We start from the raw sequence: 16,490 nt of genomic DNA on the forward strand, positions 1-16,490 counted from the left end.
AAGTCCTCTTTCGGTGCTATGTTGTTCTTGCCAATGGCTTTTGTATTTACAGTTTGTACAGTGGTATTTAAGATTTGGACACTTTGTACAATAGAGGATTTTGTTTTCCAGGTGAAACGATGAAACCCCCGGCGCAAAGGCCAGCGCCGGCACCCCCTAGACCGCCGCCCACGGTCATCATGGGGGAGATAGGGGGCGTTCGGACCATGATATGGTCCGCGCCGCCCTTGGACCCCGTACCACCGCCAGCGGCGTCGTGGACCACCACCGCCGCGGCGGCCTCCTGTTCTTCGTCGGAAGAATCGGCCGCCCAGCTGCTCCTGAACCTGGGTCAGGAGTCCAGGGGCAAACCACCCTCCGTTTCCTATTCGTCCGGCCCTCCCCTCAACATGGAGAGGTTATGGGCCGGCGACATGACGCAATTACCGGCCGCGCAGCAGATGCAGGCGCTGAATCTGACCGCTTCCGGTTCCAGTCAGACGTGGGTAAGAAACGGAGGGGTCGTGAAATCCGAGTCGGCGTCGCAATCGATGTCCGTCGCGCCGCCCGCGCCGCCGATGCCACCTCAGGAACACGAGGAGGATGAGACGCCTATGATATGCATGATCTGCGAGGACAAGGCCACCGGTCTTCACTACGGGATCATCACGTGCGAAGGGTGAGTCAGAGCCTTCGGTTTTCCTGCGACAACCCTTTGGCCGACGTCTGTTTTCAATAGGCCCTTCTATGGCTTCGTCTAGCCTTCCACCTTCTGGCGGCTGACTTGAATTGTTAATTAGCTGGTTCGTTTCTTTCTCTCTCTCTCTCTCTCTCTCTCTCTCTCTCTCTCTCTCTCTCTCTCTTTCTCTCTCTCTCTCTGTTGATGATCCGATGGTCGAGTCATATGTCATTTCCGTTTTGCTGTGGGCGAAGACACCTCAAACCGCCCAATGGCATTTTAACAAATATCGTTGCGCACGAATTTTTTTATTGGTACTGCTTGAGAAGTAGAGAGCCACTTATACTCAATGATTTTATAATTAATTCACTGTAATTCTATACTTTGTTAACAAGTGAGAGATGCTGTTGGAGATAATGTATTTATACTACGGGCCAATGAAATAAAATCATGGCAAAGGTTTCTAATATAATTTTCAATGTAAAAAGAAGCGCAACACGTACCATTGAGATTTCTGTTAAATTTTCGCATTGACATTTCAATGAATTGACAATTCACTTGATCTAATATCTATATTTAACTAGAATTTCCTAAAGTCGCCAGACCTCCTATTTATAGAAACAGCAAATAAATCCTGGCAAGATCCTCGACAATGCTCTAGTAACAACCGAAATGTAATAAGCGGATCAAACGTTTAACAAAGTGTAATACACCTACATATCTCGGAACGTTTCAGCTCGAATACCTAGCTTTCGCCGGCACAGGACACGGTAGAGGATCAGATGCCCCTCTTAATTAGAGATAATTACAGAGAACTATGCGCGGAAAGCTAGGACCACGCTAGTCGTAATCCTAAGGGTACCTCGCGGCGAACTCTGACCTTTGGGTGTCCCCAGTTGATACGTGGCTTCTAGAAACTCAGAAATACACTCAATTGCTAGCTTCTTCGAAGACAGTGCGTCACCGGGCAGCTATAAACGCGTAGATAAAATAAAACCTAAGGCGGAAAGACAAGGCCTACGCAGCCGTGTTCATCATCCTTTGCCTTTTTCGTGACACGACTATTTGTTTCTCCTATTTCGTTTTCTTTTTCAATTACCTTTTCTTGCTTCATCGAATCCTATCGCCACGATCAATCTGTGTATTCTGAATTGTTTACGCTCGAACGGTAAATCCGGAATTTCGATTTATTTCTGGGTACAATAATCTCTTTCTAGAAAATATATTCTAAAGCATTAATTTAATATAACATAGACTATATCTGTTGACTAATTGATATGTCTATTCTTTAGCATTAAAAAGTAAATATAGTTTGCAAAAAAGTAATAACTCGAATTTCAAGACTCATGTAATATACTCTTTATTTAGACACAAAGATATTGTTCTTCTTCTTTTTTTTTTATTTTAATCAAACTTAGAAATTCCACAATATAACAAATGATTTTATAAAATTAGCTTCACAGTATTGAGAGTTTGCTACATCCTAGCGGGACTATTGGCAGAATGAAAAAGTAAATTTTCCTAGCGAGATTTTTTATAATTGATTGAAAGTATGAGTTTCTTTCGTGTTATTATATCGGCAGAAACTTGATAATTCGTTTTTCAAAGACGAACTTCGTGTAACATTTTGAAGGTGACATAGGCAAAAGTAACAAGGTAAAATGAAACCTGTACTTCAAGGTGGCTGCCATACCACTATATCCTGCACCATGGCTGATTAGTCCCTAAAGTTACCTCGGGGTGCCGTTACACGCTTTCATACTTGTTTATCCGATGTCTATTGTCCTGCCGGACGAACCCGGCAAATTACTTGGTAAAAGTCCTCCAACGTGCCCCCCTATGCATCCCGGTATAACCGTAATTCAACAGTCATGAATCTTTAATCTGTCTCTAGGTTAAAGTAGCAGGACACTCTCTCGAGGAGTGAGGAGTAGACGTACATTCAAAAGTTAGTCTATCAAACGAAATGTTATTAATAATTCGACTATCTTCATTTAGGCGAACTCACAGTCTCACAGTTTCATAAAGTAAGCAAAAAGAGCGTAAACTCGAAGATTTCTCCTGTAATCATGCAATCGACTTTTTCTAAATAAAATCAAAAGTTTCTTCAACTACCTACACCTTGACTTTATTGAGTTCTAAAATAAAATTAAAAAGAAAACTATCATAGTTATTAATATTATTATTGCAAGCGAATATATTAGCCTTGGGCATAGTGTTTTACATTGTTTAATCTCACGCGAATATATACGTCATGGGCATTCTGTAATGCATATAGCGATGACGATTATATCCGTCGTAGTCGCTTAAGAGGTTAAGGGCCCGGTCTTCATAGATTCGCGATAAGGTAGAGTGACCACGTTACCGACAAAAATAGGCGAAAACTGGTTTTACGTGCCTCAACTTTTCGTCCTTATATGAGAATATTTTTCGCTGGGTAAGGGCTCATTCAAAAGAGGAAGGTTCAATCTAGCGCGCGCTGGTCATGAGCTGACGAAATTATGCAGATATTTGGTAATATAAGCGATAGAATCAGGCCAAAAATTAACGATGTGCATGCCGTGGAATCCAAGCATTTTTATGCGATTACTAGCACACGCTAGAAAATATCTCGAGCTAGAAATTGAATTATATTTTGTCTTGATTCTCTCCGAAGTAAAGCCAAAAACTTGAAGCACGTTTCGGGCGTCAGAATTCATAATATCGATAATACAGAGCAAAAAATGTGACAAGTTTAGTCACAGACTTAAGTCCCGTCGGATCAAGACTAAGACGGATCTTAAGTCTGTGAATGAAAATTACATAACAGTTACCGACCTGCTGATTCTGAAAAAGTCACGTGACTATCCCGGGCCCTTAATAAGGTTGCATATACTCGATCAAGTCGAAAACTTAAATGTCTAATAATACGTTTCGCGTAAAGTGGTTTTACTAATTTATGCGCAGGTGTAAAGGGTTCTTCAAGAGAACCGTTCAAAATAGGCGGGTGTACACCTGTGTGGCAGAGGGTGGCTGCGAAATCACAAAAGCCCAAAGAAACAGGTGTCAATACTGTCGCTTCAAAAAGTGCATTGAACAGGGTATGGTCCTCCAGGCTGTTCGAGAAGATCGGATGCCTGGCGGTAGAAATTCTGGTGCTGTGTATAACCTTTACAAGGTTCGTATAAACTTCACTCATTATCCCAATTATTCCTGAAATCGATTTCTTGGTCCACCTAAAATTCCCACCTAAACATTTACGTACCATCGTCCGCGTCTAGTTCACGTGTCCTTGGAGTTCGAAAACTGTGCACGTAAACTTCAAACTTTTTTCTAAATATAGAAAGTTTACTAAATTCATACACGTTCACGAAATCTCTAGAATAATTATTCATATACGAAGAAGGATTAAATAGTAATACGTAGAATGAAACTAAAGAGTACAGTGTTTACTCGATACATGTCCAAAACACGGGTCCAGCCAGGAACATACATCGAGCAGGAAATGCTATTCCTTGATCCACGCCGAACGCAGAAAAGGTCGTTACAAGTCTCGGTTCATGGCAGTTGGGATAGTTCTGTAACTTTTATCGGCTAGGCGTTTGGGACATATATAGAGTAAACGCTGTATCGCACTTTCTAAGAAAACCAAGGAACTGCTGTTTCACAATGAAATTAATAAAAGCGACGATAACCGTGTTGAGAAAACTAGGTGGGTGGTTTGTTTTACAGTTACGTTTACGATAACGAGTCCTCCGACGGGTTTGTTCGTAGGTGAAGTACAAAAAGCACAAGAAAAGTAATAAAACTAGCGGAGTGGGCGGAAGTATGGGTGGCATGGGTGGCGGCGGTAACGTTGGCGGTGTGAACGGGTCGGGATCCCTCGGTGGTACCAAAGGCACCATGGGCTCGACGATGTTGGACAAACACATGGCCGCGGCCGCGGCCGCGCATCATAGCCAACAGCAACACGCTCAGCTGGCTGGTGGTTTCCTTCATCATCACAAAATTTCGTCGGGCGACCCGCTCAACTCACAACCTACCCCCAGTCATCCGAGTCACCCCGCGCATTCGGGTCATCTCGTCAACGGGACGATCTTGAAGACGGCACTCACCAACCCCTCCGAAGTAAGTCACCACCATTTTTCATCGTTAAAAACATTTTCAACTCTGCAGTAGTGTCCTGGGGTCTCAGCCTCATAAAATTTCTAATTTTCGCCACTATATTCGGAGCTGCGCCAATCGAAACGCGTTATAACAGGCCTGGGCAACTGGTGGCTCGCGAGCCACATGCGACTCCTCCTCCCACTCCCCAGCCCCCTCACCAGCATTCCATGGAGAGTGGGAGCAGGGGGTGAGGAGCTAGAAGCAGAGCTATAAAGCACGGTAGGGTAATATGAAGTGGCCAGTGGTGGGGAACCGGTACACTGGTAGTGGGGGAAGAAGTTGCCCAGGCTGCGTTATAAGTATTTCTTCTATCTATACCTGAAAGTATCAAGTGTCTTCAGAATATAACGGTAGAATAGAACGGAAAAAGTGATAAATTGAAAAAGCTTATCAAGATGATTTAAATCGAGATCGCTGAAGAAACTCTTCAGCACTAAGAAATAATCGGAAACCGGAAACGGTCTTCAGTCTTCTTATTCTTCGTGCAAAGACATTTCTACATGAACACTTTCACTTTGCAAAACACGAACTGCTTCGTTCTCCATTCGCATTCACAATCAACGAAAGTATCGTCCGCGTTTAACAAAAGGATAACATCGGATAGCAACAAACAAAACGAAAGCTCTGATTCGACTCTCGCCTCGAGTACGTAATTAACAAAATTCTTACAACGATTCGAACACCTTCCGCGCGCGCCAGACAAACGGGAACAACGTCCGACGCAAGAGGTAATCCGATTCCGTTCGAGAATTGAAACTCGCAGATCGATCGGCGAGGAAACGGGATTACCGTGCTGAAAACAAAGCCCAGGCCGCTCTTGGGAGTCCATCGAGTATGGTAATTTTCGCGGCGATTTTTTACGCGGCTCGGAGCATTTCTACACGAGCTCATAAAGCGTGACGGCAACATGCGCGCGTTCGATTTCACGCGATCTTTCTGCGTGATAATTCGATGCCGCACCGCGGCGCGGCGGGATGCACGGTTTGTAACAGATTCCCCGGGATTTCTCTATCAGCGGGCCGTTCGAGGGCCGATTATCTAACAAGCCGATTCTACGCGCGAAACATTAATTAGCCTTTTGTTGAGACGTTCCCGGGGCACCGGTTAGGTAGCCGCGTATAGATCAACGTCTGTTGCGGAGCGATCCGAGTGATTTATTCGACGCGGCTCGTTAGAAATCGAACGCCGCGCCGGGTCGACAAAAGTTGATCTCCCGCGAAACACACAGACGCTACGGAGCAACGGAGATAGATAAAGAGAGACAGAGAATACAGTGCTCTGATGAGAACGTCCCGGAGGCATCTTCACTTTCACTTTCGAGGCAGCTGCACGCGATCGGATCACATGCTCGCTCGAAATCTTTCCTGCTCCGGGGACTCTTTTTTTGATCTGCCCCCCCCCCTCCCCCCGCCTCATTGCAACCACGATTAGTCGGACGCGATAAAATATGCGAGAGATCCGCGAGATCGTGCCCGAGCTCGCGAACAAACGCCGGAACACAGAGTGAAATTCGCGAGCGGGAACCTTTCGTCGCTTCGAGACGCTTCGATCCGAGAAATGAATCGTGCCGCCATCGCGCCGCCGCACAGTGCGGACAAGTCGGCACAGCTCACTACATTTTTATTTGACGATGCACGAAAATTTCCTTTGGCAGAACTCTTTATTAGCAGGAAATGCACATTATTATTCATTTAAAAATCATTTAACAATTTTTTTTATGCATAAAAATCATTTTTTTTTCAACTTATTAATTTTATTGTTAAATTTTATTTTTTGTGACTAATTACCATTGCATATGCATTAGTAACCAAATTTAGATTTTTGTAAAAAAATTTGGCCGTGGAGGCACTCTCTAAAGTGCCAAAAACCGAAAAATGTTATATTAACTGTAAATGAGTGTGCAATAATAATTCTGTGTAATGGAAAGTTCTTACCAAGGAATATGCATTCTTTATACATTTAATAAAGTAGATTTATTTTTTGTACAAATTTTCAACGGTGGTTTTATTTGTTAATTGCATATAAAACTTCAAATTAACATAAAGCAAAAACGGCAAAATATATCCTAAGATTCATGCATATTCGGATACATTACTTATTATAGTTTAAGAATTTCATAGTTTTGTCTGCGACTTTTTGCGACTCTCAATTTTATAAACTTTTTAAGAAGTGTCCATACCTTTCCTTTAGGATCTATCGTGGAAAATTTGTTATTTTCTTTTTAAATGTATTAGTTATATTGTTAAATTTCATTTTCTGTGAATAATTAACAATAAGTATACGTTTGTAAACAAATTTGATTGTAAAACATTCGTGTATATCACGATATGAAATACATTTCTCTTGCAAAACATGCGTATTAGGATGGAAATTGTTAATAATAATCATATAATAACCATTTTTATGCATAATACAATTTTGCAATAATTATATATCAATCATTTTTATATATTTTTAATTTGTTTTTAATATATGTTTTATAACTATTGATAAAGTAATAAGAATGTAAGGATAGATCGAGATGTGCAAGATCACGAGAGTCAATGATTTTGGGTCGCAATCAAAGTACTGAGAATGACTCGGATAGCGAATAGCGTTTTGTTAAGTTTATTCATTTTATTCACTAGTATTATAATTTGTTTAAGTTTATTATTGTTAATATTACGTATGGTTCATTTATTATTAATTTTGTTCTAAACTTGTTAGTTTTTAAAAATAAATTTCTTAATTTTTAATAATAAATTTTTTTTTCTAAAAATTATTTTTTTTGTTAAAATTATTAACTATATTGGTAAATATAATTGTCTGTAAAAAATTTCCTCTACGAAAACAGGCCGTTTGTCCGCACTGTGCGCCGGTTGCGTCATCGACGTCCTCCGATTCGGGAGGAAAACGGTATCGAGGAGGTCGTCGTAAAATGCAAACGTTGCTCTGTTAACACGTTGGAAGACGTAGATTCAACCTCGACTATCCGAACCGACGGTATCTGAAAGCAAACAGTTGAATCTGGAGCGATCCATATACAACAGGATTCGACGCTTTCACTATTCCGTTTGCTGGACTTGCAGTATAGCGCGAGAGATGAGCACGATGCTTGCACTTCCATGTGCGCACATTAATACTTTTTGATTCGTCTTTTTGTGAAACTTTAAGCGACATAGACATGGAAATAATGATGGATAAAGATGGAAATGCATCGGGCATTTGCGGAAACAAATGGGTACACAATTATTGCAAAACGCTTTGAAACACCGCTGAAGAAACGAACACTGAAAGAAGCGATGGAAATTGTTCTGGAAAATTGTGCAACAAAAGTCACGAGTGACTCGGCGATATCTTCTGGGCTTATTGTGAAATCAAAAATGCGAAACTGATCGATTTGGCGGAGGACGGTAATGTTAACCTGCTTAGTGTTTTCAGTGAGAAGAAAGATAATAGTTGACAGCGTAGGTATGTATATTACATCTTCGCTTGTGAAAGCCAAGATGGCGGCGGACTGCTATCTCGTTTGACAAGAACGAGCTAGAATTAGCCGGAGACAAAACAGCGAGAAATAACGTTGACCGATTGCAAGGAGTCGGCCAGCTACAGCGAACCGAAAGAAGTACAAAAGTGAAAAGAAGTCCCTTCCTTTCGCGAGTTTAAGTAGGAAGCAGCCGACCGGTCGCTAAGGCTAAAAAGGCTGCGCAGTAGCATCGAATTCAAAGCGTTTCGATCGGTCTTCGACTGGCCGATCCTGAAATGAATGAACTCTCCGTTGCAATTTCACTTTCTTACGACTCTGCTTGCGCAAGCCTCAAGGTTTCCCACATTACGAAAGCCGATAGATTCAACGAGCAAGCGGCTCTCGAGAACCTGGCTGGTCTCGTCGTTGTTGTCGTCGTCGTCGTCGTCGTCTCGCGTGCCTTTTCCTAGCTGTCTAAACGCAGAGCATTATCTTCTACATCGTGAAAGTGTTTCCTACTTGGTGGTGAAACCCCGCCGGAGCCGAGCAGTGTTAGCTGCCATGCGAGTCGTTCGACGACGAAAATTAATCCTCGCGGGGGTTGACTCGTCGCAACAGAATATTCTTCCTCGCGCCGATAATTGAATTTTCCCGACATGATGCAACTGTAACAGTAGATTACGGTTAGTAGCGGCGCTGATGTTGTTGGATAACATCGATGCGATATTATCTGCCAGCGATGGGACCGAGCGCTGCGCAAATGTTGCATACACCGGCCTGGCAATGCGCTGGTTCTTGTCAAAGTGAATGTATTAGCGACGCGGATTTTTCTCAGAAATTTCTAAACGCTGTTACTGAACTCTCTCGATGCCGCGGTACGTATATTGGCGAGTCAGCTTGAACTCTATTCGCTCGAGGCTGCTTAATGGTCTTTTGCGTTAATTGTTCACGCATTGTACGAGGGCCATTGTCAACCCTCATTCCCTACTGATAACAGCGGCATAAAAGACCCTGTTTTTCACTTTTCACTTTGTCTCGCGAGATTAACGGAAATAATTAATTCATACGAATGTGATCTGTAAAACTTTTGGTTTTTTTAATAATATCCAACGTCAATTTACATCTACACAGTCGCCGGTATCTTTGAGAGATAACCAGGAAAAGCAGTATTAATATTAATCTCCGATATATCTGTTATTTAGAAGATAATCTAGAGAAGCAGACGTTTTAATCTAAATGTTTAATATGAACCTTGACATGAATGTGAAATGGGTAGTTGAAAGACATCAGAACAAAAATCACGTTAAATCTTATTGTTAGTCAACTTGTTCCATTATATATAACTTGTTAATGTTATATATTTCACGAGAAAGGGAAGTTCGTCTTCGGTGTTTGTTTTTGTGTTTATGTTGGTCAGCAAAAATTTATTGAAAACGCTGTTAGAAAGAAACGTGTTATGACCACACTGCCAGCGAGTACAATTTCCGCGCACTCGTCATGAATTTCGAGAACACATTAGCGACAAGTATACACAAGTATACCGTGCGGAGCACTCGTTTTTATGAATACTAATCGACTGCGACGCGATGAATCTTAAATGTTGAATTGATTGATATTCATGAGTAGGATACGGGAAGTCGTTGATCATACTGAACTAGTCCCATCACTATTTGATAGAACGGTTTTCACGATCGTTCGCGCTCGAACGTCCGCGTGTAACGCGGAAATCGAACGCGATTAATGTCTCGATACATATAAAAAAACATCTAGAGCGAAGTGTCACTCATATCATGTACACAATCGTTGTAAAGTGTAAACACTGTTCTTTGACCTCTAATTTGAAAGGACAATGAAACTAAGCCGATCACGAAACATTTTTATTTTGAATATAAATTTTTCTTTACGAAACTTTAAGCAACATATCCGTCACATTTCTCTGATTAAAATGATACCAAACACGACACCATTTCGATTATACTTATTCGCTTAATTGACGATACAGTGGTACCTCTGTTATCCGAACTAATAAGGTGGAACATAGGCAACGGGTCATTTTAGTTACAGTGGCAGATTGCATCTTTACTAATTTGTACGTTTACATATAAAACACGTATACGGATAATGGAGAATTCAGGCGTCGTCAGTTCGGATAACAGAGATTCCACTATATCCTGAATTAAATGGGTAAATGAGATCCAAATTGTGTCGTGTTTGGACTCATTTTAACCAGAAAAATGTCACGGATTGATAAAAGATTCACAAAAAAAAAAAAAATAATCACAAACAGAAAAAATTATTGTTACTGTTCAAACTGATCTCGTGTCATGTTACACTTCCCGGCAACAGAGCTTTTGGGCCTCGAATAAATTTGTCATATACGTCGCGTACATCTTCGTCACTTGTATCGGGACAGTCCTGTAATCAGGTTGTTCTAATTCGTTGACGGATCGACCGGAGTTAGTGTGTGCGACAAGCGTGGAGCGGTTATCGGGAATATTCGAGCCGCGTTACGATCGACGGCCGCGTGTATGTACGAGGCATGCAAACAACGACAAGAATTACACCGGGAACATTCGGCCCGGTAGAGGCCATTGCCAAAAGTGAAATCGATGACTCGATCGCCGGGATAAGTATTGCCCGTGGGGGCTCCATTAAGGAGGTCACTTTCCATCTCCGGGCGGATCGTTGCGTGCCCGATGCAGCACACTCGCGAATTTTCAAAAGTTATAGCTCTCGCGCCTGGGACAAATATGGACTAGCGAAAGTTGCTGGATACAGGAAGATTCGGATCGGTACGGTCCTTTCGAAACAGGAATTGCAACATTTTACGGCGCGCCGTGTAATCAGCCGGAACACATTTTCGACGGCTGCCGGCAAGCCGATCTTTATGAGTTAATTGATCGGGATTGTAATTGGACATAATTGCACGGTTTAATTGTTCGTTTATGTGCTGCGAATTGCGTTAACGATTCCTCTGCATTAAGATTCTTTCGGGCAATCTCTTCGAGGGGTAATAAACGGAGAGTATCTTTTGGAAGTTGATCCAGATTTCTGATGAAAGTGAAACTGTATGGTAAATATAGGTGCATTTTATGCAGGAGGTAGCTTAATTGTTTGTTCAAGATCACGTGCTTGCTACATACACTTTGACGAAGGTTCAATAGTATTTGCAAATAAATACAGTTAAATTTATTTTAAACCTAGAATTAAAAATTCTTGTGGATCAAATATTGTTTATAAATTATTATCCTTATACCTACATTGAACCTACATGATTTAACCGTTCCAAGCTAAGCAACAATAAGTACAAAATCGGTGCCATGAGGGCAATAACCTATCTTAGGTTTCTTCATGAAACAAAAATTTTCCGGATCTTAACCAAATTGAATGCAATGAATATATCAGCGAAAAATTTTATTTTTCAATTTGGATAAATACTTTCCGTCACCTATACGTGGATGGCACGGCAGTGAATGTGTTAATAGGCTTCTGACAGTGTTAAAGTGCTCAGTTAAATACAGTCATAAGACAGCCATCAGAAATCGGTCGTTCCCCGGTAAAACTAATGAACAAGAACAATAGCATGTAAACGAACAAGTGGAAGATCAGGATATCCAATATAGTCCAATATAGAGGTAAAGACTGAAAATTCGGCGGGGTCCGATAAAAATCGTCACGACGTCGGATCGAAAAGTGCCCGAGTGAAACAGTGCGACGACGACGACGACGTTGACGACGACGACGTGGTCTCGGAGGTAGGGACAATAAAAAATCAGCGACAGCCGGTGCCAAGGACGGGCAGTTCTCCGACGGTTTTGTAACTCGTGAAAGTCTGCACAAGGGACACTGACCTCACCCTACCTCCTTCTCTTCCTCCTTCCAACACCTCCGATCCCTCCACCGAGTATCGGCGATCGCCTTCAGCGACAAGCGTGTCCCACGGTTCGACGTTTTCCGCCGGTGTGGACGAAACTTAAGGGTATACCCCGAGAATTGCAGCTTTCGCCGAAGGTATCACCGATAGCCGGCTCTCCCTCTCTTGTCGAGTGTCTCCAACCGACGAATACCGACCTCGAGGAAGTACATCGAGGTCTGAAAGGTCAGTGAAAGGCCGGATCGGATTTACGTAGGAAGCGCGCCGATCCCCACCGCTCCGATCGATGGATCGAAATTATTGAACCGCGACGACAACACGGTCCCCGACACGACCCGCGAGGTCGCGAAACTTTCTAAAGGTTTCGAACGCTTTTGTCTTGAACTTTCCGGCTGATCGATGCACTCGGGGACCGATCATCGGGACTCGGTTCATTCAAGTCTAGTTTCTTTTTTCTGTCGGTTCTTCTACCGGAAATGGCGTATGACTATCGCGCGGGGGACGGTCGACGCGTTTGTGATTTTCATTAAGAATTTATAATTCGCGTTCTTTTCGAATAGGACACCGTTTAGTTTATTTTAGATCATTTTAAAGCGAGTGTATACGGTGGCTGGGAAAATAGTACTTTAGCGTACGAAGACAGGAAATAGTGCAGCGAAATAGTAACGTGGAAAGGGAAAAGAAGGAGATACTAAGGAAGAACTATTTTCTGTTCAAGGTGGTACATTTAAGGCAGAGGCTAGACAACGCTGTGAGCAGTTCGAGGGATCGAGCATTCCCTTTGGACACGACCCTAGCCATGATCCAAACCCTTATAGACTGCGACGAGTTCCAAGATATCGCCACGTTGAGGGTACGTTCGAATGCTTTATATTTCCCAACCACTTCCTCGTCCGTTACCGACCATCAATCATTCCGTTCAAAACTACTTTTTTTTCCTCCAAGTAAGTATGACGGTTGTGTGATAAGTGGATCGCGGATTTTTATGCAACATAAAACTTCCCTGCATTCGTTACAAGATACGCGGGCCACATCTACATTTATTTCTTTACTTAATAATAATAATCTTAAATTATTGGAATATTCCCACTGTTTTGTATTTTTAAGTTTTTCAATTCTCTTCTGAATTCTTGATATATTTCACGGTTTTCAATGTGATCTGATTTTTGTCTTTGAACTAAACATTTTTTATCAAGTTCCACATATCAGCTCCTTGCCTTGAAATTTAATTGCAAGATTAAAACATACTATTGCATTTGATTTGTTACATACGTTAGTTTACGATGGAAAGGTAAAAATAATCAAGCCTGACGCCTCTGAAACGTCATCAACAACGTTAAGGTGTTTCTACACTTTGGAAAATATGAAACCCAGTAGAAAGTACACTTAATCTTTATTTTCGAGTTTTATTCGATGCCCCTTGGATCCACGGGCTACTTGAAATTCGAGATCGAGTCCCCGCAAGGAGGTAGATATCTTCACGATCGATCTTACTCACAAAACTTCTCCCACTCTGATTGCAGAACTTGGACGAGCTGCTGGACCATAAATCAGACTTAAGTGAGAAGCTGTGTCAGATAGGAGACAGCATAGTGTACAAGTTGGTGCAGTGGACCAAAAGGTTACCGTTTTACCTTGAGTTGCCGGTCGAAGTTCACACAAGGTTGCTTACCCACAAGTGGCACGAACTCCTGGTGCTGACCACCTCCGCCTACCAAGCGATGCATGGTCAGCACAAGTTCACCAACGTCGGTTCCGACGGGACGGGAGCGGATTTTATGCAAGAAGTAATTACTGTCTCTTTCTATCCCGGCGTTCAGCTCACTTCGGTGCTGTCGTCGCCGATTCAGGGATTCGAAACTTTCACTTTGAGACCCGCCAGAAATAGTCTTCGAGTGGCCATTTACCAGAGAATAGAGACGAAAACCGTCTACGGTGCCCCGCGAATGGCTCCGTACACGAATCATTCTATTTTATTTTATAGACTTTAAGTACAGTGTTTACTCGATATATGTCCAAAACACGGACAGGGACATATATCGGCTAGGACTGGTAAACTGCTATTCTTTAACTGTCGAGTATGCATATGTATGGGAGCGGTTCTCAGCAACCCTTGCATGAATATATTTCGTGAAACGTTCTTAGTTAGGGGTGTATATTTATAACGAAAATTCCATAAAATTCTGACTGAATTAGTTCCAGGTCTGAAAGGGTTTAGGGTATTAGGGAAATACTAGTCAAATTAAACCCGATAAATCTCACTGAAATCGTAAATATTTTGTCGTTAATAATAGACGTTAAAAAGTATTTAGTTTCTTAAAATCAATAATATTGATCAATTGATCTTCTTGGCATAGCTACTGAGGCAAAAATACAAAGTTTAAGTTAATTCGAGATTCTTAAAACGATATTAATAAGTCCTCCATTATATTATTTATGCAAGTTATATTATATGCATACACAGTGCAGCAAGCTTTGAACAGCTGCAGTTTCTCATATTTCAGAACTTATTTCGAATTATCCGCAAGAAATATTGGATCAACAGGTGGACTGCCTCAAAAAGCTAAATTTAGTGCATGTAATATTAAACCATGACGTGTGCAATTTATATTCCTGTCATTTAAATCAACCTTGTGGTTGGTATACACAATGTGGAGTATTGGAAAGTAAAATAAGTAAATGAAATATGAAACAGTAAAAACATTAAAAGAACTTCAATGCATACATACAATTCTTGTCAATTTATTAAAATTATTAGAGAAAAAAAGATATTTATTTACCTGCGCACAAAATTCAATGAGGAATAATGAATTAAGTAAGGAAATTTAGCTGACCTCAGTTTTGCGACTTTTGCCTATAAAAATATAAATTTGTATAAAAACTTAAGGTTTGAATTAAGCTTTAAATGATCGAAGAAGCTTTAGAGTAGTATTCTGTGGGTTTGATTTTAATTTGAAAAATTTAGCAGTCAGATTTGGATTAATTTTTGAGAATATAAACAAAGAAGCTTTTAAGCAATGTTCTATGGATTTGATACAATGATTTTGTTTCTGTACAGGTTTCGAACAACATGTATACGCTACAAACGTGCCTGACCAGCATGATGGGCCGGCCGATAACCATGGACCAATTACGGCAAGACGTAGGGCTCATGGTGGAAAAAATCACGTACGTCACACTAATGTTCAGGAGGGTGAGGCTACGGATGGAGGAATATGTCTGTCTGAAAGTAATCACCATGCTCTCACAAGGTAAGTATTTTCACCTAACGGCTATTCCACAATTATTTAATTAGACCAACTTCTAATCACTGTTACGTTGAGAATCGAAAAATATAAAGAAACTTTGCACTTTTTGACAATGCTGCAATTGGAGATGCAAAATGTAAGTTCGCAAATTCATATCAAGTATACTACTACTTCTACTATTGTTCATGCGAAAGTACTCGCGATTATTCAAAAAATTATTCGCAAAGAAAAATTCGTGCTTCATTTTATTTGTATATTTATCTCGATTCTGAATCAAGTAACAAGTTCCTTCTTAAAGATTGGTCATGGTAAAAAGAGCGACGATATTTTTAAATTCTACTAACGTCGTCACAATTTTGTACGTCGCCTATTGATTTTTGTTATACAGGGTATGGGGTGATATGGTGGTACAACTGTCCATGGGGCGATTCTACATGTAAAAATAAGTCGAAAAAACGGAATAACATTTTTTCGTTTGACGCCTCGTTCCCGAGAAAATCGAGTTTAAAGCTCTATGCAGTAAGTAGAATTGGTTGGCCATGGTCAGACGCGTCGGGCGATTCCCGTCTAATAGCGCGCGTATTCACCGCATTTTCAAACTCGATTTTCTCGAAAACGAGGCGTCAAACAAAAAAATGTTATTCCGTTTTTTCGACTTATTTTTACGCGTAGAATCATCTCGTGCCCGTCTGTATACGCATAAAATTCGCAGTCAAGTTATAATCTTCCCTAGAAAAATATACCATCTACACAAACATTTATAATTCATCCCACCATTTTATTTCCCAATGGTTCGCAAACAAAAATCAAAATAAATTCTACAAAAAAAAACCGTGAACGAACTTGTTGCTGAACCAAACACGAGGCGAGTCGATTAAAGAGTCTACCGTAACGCATACTCACCGTTCGCTTTTGTGTCTGTCTTCTCTTAGCACGTGGAGGTACAATGGAATTAGAACAAATACAAGAACGGTACATGAGCTGTCTGCGAAGTTTTGTCGAGCACAGCGCGCCCCAACAGCCGAGTCGGTTTCACGATCTTCTCGTCAGGTTGCCGGAAGTAAGTTGAAGAAAGGAGAAATTTCCGATCATTGTTCTCCGCTTGCGATCGCGTTGCAA

General features: G+C 41.3%; 1 protein-coding gene across 2 annotated transcripts in view; it reads left to right on the forward strand.

The window, feature by feature from the left end:
- Hr4 (nuclear hormone receptor 4) overlaps positions 1-16,490 on the forward strand; it is a 74,127-nt gene that overhangs the window by 49,250 nt on the left and 8,387 nt on the right. For both annotated transcript variants that reach the window (XM_076798617.1, XM_076798615.1), the window contains 7 exons: positions 112-658; positions 3,605-3,815; positions 4,412-4,765; positions 12,842-12,976; positions 13,647-13,910; positions 15,182-15,374; positions 16,304-16,431. In XM_076798617.1, coding sequence (XP_076654732.1) covers positions 112-658; positions 3,605-3,815; positions 4,412-4,765; positions 12,842-12,976; positions 13,647-13,910; positions 15,182-15,374; positions 16,304-16,431 — 1,832 coding nt within the window. The remainder of the gene's footprint in view (positions 1-111; positions 659-3,604; positions 3,816-4,411; positions 4,766-12,841; positions 12,977-13,646; positions 13,911-15,181; positions 15,375-16,303; positions 16,432-16,490) is intronic.

Source organism: Halictus rubicundus, chromosome 12, assembly GCF_050948215.1.
Source record: "Halictus rubicundus isolate RS-2024b chromosome 12, iyHalRubi1_principal, whole genome shotgun sequence".
Lineage (NCBI taxonomy): Eukaryota > Metazoa > Arthropoda > Insecta > Hymenoptera > Halictidae > Halictus > Halictus rubicundus.